General features: G+C 45.8%; 1 protein-coding gene across 1 annotated transcript in view; it reads right to left on the reverse strand.

The window, feature by feature from the left end:
- Positions 1-5,000, reverse strand: part of LOC125039370 (unconventional myosin-Ia-like) — an 84,982-nt gene that overhangs the window by 1,751 nt on the left and 78,231 nt on the right. The window contains exons 23-27 of the mRNA XM_047633210.1: positions 3,759-3,845; positions 3,269-3,400; positions 2,827-2,933; positions 2,577-2,712; positions 1,749-1,872 (exon numbers count right to left, since the gene is read on the reverse strand). Of these exons, the coding sequence (XP_047489166.1) occupies positions 1,749-1,872; positions 2,577-2,712; positions 2,827-2,933; positions 3,269-3,400; positions 3,759-3,845 (586 nt within the window). The remainder of the gene's footprint in view (positions 1-1,748; positions 1,873-2,576; positions 2,713-2,826; positions 2,934-3,268; positions 3,401-3,758; positions 3,846-5,000) is intronic.

Below are 5,000 nucleotides of genomic sequence, written 5' to 3' on the forward strand. Positions count from 1 at the left end.
CACTTCACTGCATTCCCAACATTTGTTTATAGTCGAGCTATAAGTCCAATAATCTTTGATGGATTTCCTTTGAATCTAAGGATCTCCCAGAATGATTCATGAAGCGTTGAGTCCTGCGTCTTTTTGGGCTCCATATAGTGGTGAGCAACTCAAATCAGACTTATTAAAGAATTCTAGAAAGATCCAAAGTGCAAGGATTTATAACTATGGATTTGCTGAGAGATTCCAAATTGCCCTGGACTCTGTCGCCTCAACAGATGGTCTCTGATACACCTAAGATTGATGTGAACAAGTACCTTGCCTGGTATACTGAGCAATGCAATACCTAATGGCTGCTGCAGGCACAGCAGACTCATCTTCCCTTCCAGAGAGGGATGACTACAGCCTTCTGCAAATTTAAGGGCATTACCAGGTTTCTAAATGACAGCCAGGCCAGCATGCAGTCCTTTAGCCACAGGTTCATCACTAAATTTCATTAGCTCAGCAGGGATGCCGCAGATACCCTCTGCCTTTCTACCACGATGTTAGTGAGCAATATTTCACATCTACTGGGTTGGCGTAATGATGTGGCACCTGTAGAGTGGCTGTTCTGATTATTTTTCTTTCCTTATGTAGTTTGTTTTGGTCTCATTGCCTCTGTTTTGTTTATATTTACCTATAGGCAAACAAATAAGGAGTAGACTGCATTTAAACACAATATTATCTGCGTATAGCATGTTAAACATCCTCTCTTAAGAATGGTGAATACACTCTACCGTGTTGATACTATGGTAGAAAAACCCACAATGTAAAACTAGATTTATTGAAAGTGAGACAACTGTTTCGGAATCCACCTGGATTCCATCCTCAGGTCTGAAGAGGAAAGGGAGAGAAGGGGGTATAAAACAGAGAGAGGAAAGGCAATGCGGTAACCCGGGGCAGGTGAGGACAGGTGGACAGAAACGAAGGGAGGTCAGATTAGGTCGGAGGGTTGGGCAGACTGTGTGCAGGGTAGCCGGCGTATAGAAGGTGTATCCCACTGATGGCAGAAGAGAGCGTTGTTGTTGTGTCCCCTGGATACAGCATACTTATGTTGAGACAGGTGCTTGGTGAGCCTAGCGCCCGTCTCGCCAAAGTATTGCTTGGCGAGACGGGCGCTAGTCTCACTAAGCACCTGTCTCAACATAAGTACGGATACAAGCCATCAGATGGACTGGTCAGCGGCGCGAATTGTCTTTCCTTCCGCTGACATCCACACCTACAGACTGGTGGAATCCTTCTTAATAAAGCTGCTGCCTAATTTCAACCTGAGCAGCGGCTTTTCTCCTGCCGACAGTCTCCTCGCTTCCCACATCCTCCACCTTCTCCTATATGCCGGCTACCCGGCACACAGTCTGCCCAACCCTCCGACCTAATCTGACCTCCTTCGTTTCCGTCCATCTATCCTCACCTGCCCCAGGTTACCACGTTGCCTTTCCTCTCTCTGTTTTATACCCCCTTCTCTCCCTTTCCTCTTCAGACCTGAGGATGGAATCCAGGTGGATTCCGAAACTCTTGTCTCACTTTCAATAAATCTAGTTTTACATTGTGGGTTTTTCTACCATCCTCTCTTAACTACGAAAGATTTAAATTCATGTAAGTAGTTAGTCTTAAGCCTGAGGCTACCCACCCAAAGAGTGGAGCAAGGTGAAGATGCCAAATTAAACATGGAAACATCGATCTCTGCTTTGGTTCACAAAAACAGAATAATGTTTATTAAGGGAGCTTACCAAGGAAGGGCGAGAGGGAGATCCGCTGAATGTCGTGAGCGGGGATCCGGTACTTGACTTGCAGTGTCCTCTGGTCCAGCACCAGCAGGGAGTTCGTGGAAACCACCAGCAGGATCGGCACGAACTGAGGAAGGTGTGAAAGGGTCTTAGCATATTTTACTTTCGTAAGGCTGACAACTTTCAAATAGACATATTCATTGATAACTTATGGTAATATTGCTTTGACATTCGTGCAAAATTACAAGTTTTTACTTTCATTTACAATAGTCGCTGATTTGATGTTAATATTATGAGCATCACCCTCGGTCGTATGCCTTTCACCGTTGCATCTATTGTATCATGCTGGCTGACATCAAAAAACTGACTATTGCATTTGTTTTAATACAACACTAAAATGCCATCAATAGATAAAGATTTTGAATGGAATAATTACACTTATTCAGTGGATTTACTTGTGGTTTATTTACCTCTTTTTAAAGCTCCCACACCTTGCCAACCACTTCCTTTTTCGCCGTGAATCTTCCTCGATAGATCGAGATATCAAGCAGTATATGGAGCTGCTTCGGCCTCTTCTTTCCTAGCCACCGCATTCGTTCCCGAAGACCCACCTACCTTGCCCCAAGACCCAGCCTACCTTGTCTTGAGACCCAGCCTACCTTGTCTTGAGACCCAGCCTACCTTGCCCCGAGACCCACCTACATTGCCCCGAGACCCACCTACCTTGCCCCGAGACCCAGCCTACCTTGCCCCGAGACCCACCTACCTTGCCCCAAGACCCAGCCTACCTTGCCCCAAGACCCAGCCTAACTTGCCCCCTCGTTCGCTTACCTTGCCGGCTGAGCGCGTGATCTTGTTAACAATGTCGGCGAACACCACGTACTGGTCGTTGGTCTCCGAAGCGAGCTTCTTCCACTGAGCGTTCTGGCGGATGCGCACGTAGTCCCCGAGGAAGGGATGCGACACGCTTTGGGCGGGAAGTTCAGAGGCGGGTTACCGTGGGAAGTCATTGAAGGAAAGAGTTTATCCTTTATCACATAGTTTCCTGACTGATACGAACAGATAGACTGCTTTGAATTACCTTTTGGAATACGAAGCTTTCCTGTCTTTGAAAATAATGGAAGCCGTGACTTTCTCTCTCATCCTGTTCCGCGCCGTCTGGTCGAACTGGAGGCGATACCGGTGGCACTGTGGGGGAAGCGGCGGTTAGTCTGATTTCGCTATAGGGGGCATTCGTTCTATACGCACCCAGGCAGGTATGACTTAGCAAGTGTCCTTGTTTAGAGTTATAGGAGAAAATGTAAGCACTCAGTCATGCATAAAAACACACACACACACACACACACACACACACACACACACACACACACACACACACACACACACTCACATGTGCACACACATGCACATATGCAGACAGATCCTAACGTACTTCATTTCATGGTTACATTGATTTGTGAATTCATCCTCAATGTTTTAACCCCTTCAACCCAGCCTCTGCCTCGGTGCGGAGGGCGACCTACCCGCCATTTGTGGTGAAGGCGACGAAGGAGCAGGCTGAGGTCCTGCAGGGAGCGGGGCGCCGGGGGCCAAGACCCGTCGGCGGGGGAGTCGCTCGGCTGATCCATCAGCACCTTCAGCAGGAACTTCCGCCGCTGGAAAGGAGGCATAGGCGGTCAGTGCGACATGCCCCAAAGGGCGACCCAAACGTGGACATGGATCGAGTCCGCAGCCTTGCGCGTGGAAAGGCTGCCTTAATTTTGGCAACGCACTTCCTGCTGCCCGCCATCTCCGCAGCGACAGCGGCACAGCCATCTCCAACATTTTCCTTCTTAGACAATTGAGTATCGGATCTTTCGTCAAAGTCAGCAGGGCGAGGGAGGCAAAACGGCAAGGAAACCACTGAGAAATGATTCGCTCGCTCTGCCTGCTCCACAATCAGCCTAGCGTTACCCGCAGGATATTACAACATTCATCAACACAACTGGAACAGAAAGCAGCGTTCGACTTTACCTGGAAGTTGATGTAGGCGACCTGAATCACCACGGCCGCCCACTCCACCTTCCGCTTGTGCTTCAGCTCCCGGTACTCCTCCCGCGCCTGCAAGGGACAAGGGGCGTCAGTCGGGCTCGAACGGCGCGCTCCTGCTGCGCATGCGCCGCTGTCAGGCTGTGCGTCCGGCGCCAAGAAAATGGCCGACGAGGACAGGCCACGGACACGGACGAGGCCATACGACCAGATGGACCTATGTACGTATGTTTGTAGGTATGTAGGTATGTATGTGTGTAGGTAAGTAGGTAGGTACGTAGGTACGTACGTACGTACGTGAGTACTTATGTATGCATAGATATAAATATGTATGTATGTATGTATGTATGTATGTATGTATGTATGTATGTATGTATGTATGTATGTATGTATGTATGTATGTATGTATGTATGTGATAGTAGTGCTATTACTGATAATCACCCTTATATAATGAATATTATGGTAATAATGATAATAATAATAATCAGAACAATGGTAATAAAGACAATGATAACAATTATAATAATTATAAAATAATGATAATATCTATAATAATGGTAAAAAATAATGATTATAACAGCAATAGTAATGATAATAACAACAATAATAATTACTGCAATAATAATATTGATTAAAATAATAACAACGGCAAAAATAACAATAATAATAATCAGCATCATCCACATCATCAACATCATCATAATAATAATAATGATAATAATAATGATGATGATGATGACGGTGATGATGATGATGATGGTGATGATGATGATGATGATGATGATGATGATGATGATGATGATGATGATGATGATGATAATAATAATAATAATAATAAATATAATCAAAATATCGGTAATGATAGCGACAACAACACCAACGTAAGTAATGGTTAGGATGAAAAGATAAAGATAATGATAATGATTATGATAATGATGATGATGATGATGGTGGTAATGACGATAATAACATTTACGCTGACCTTGATCATAATGATAATAATAATAATGAAGATAATGTGTGATAATTATATTAATGGTACTGAAATAGTCAAAATAAAACCAATGTAAATGGTAGTCAGTCTGCAGGACCCGCCCTCGGGAGGCACCAGGGGCCGTCCCTCGACAGGGGAGGGGCGGGCAGGGACTGAGGGAGTGCCAGCATGTAGGTCGTCCATCCCGCGTGAGGGGAGGGAGGGGAGGGGGAGGGGAAGGGGGAGAGGAGGG

The sequence above is a fragment of the Penaeus chinensis genome, chromosome 27 (genome assembly GCF_019202785.1).
Source record: "Penaeus chinensis breed Huanghai No. 1 chromosome 27, ASM1920278v2, whole genome shotgun sequence".
Taxonomy (NCBI): Eukaryota; Metazoa; Arthropoda; class Malacostraca; order Decapoda; family Penaeidae; genus Penaeus; species Penaeus chinensis.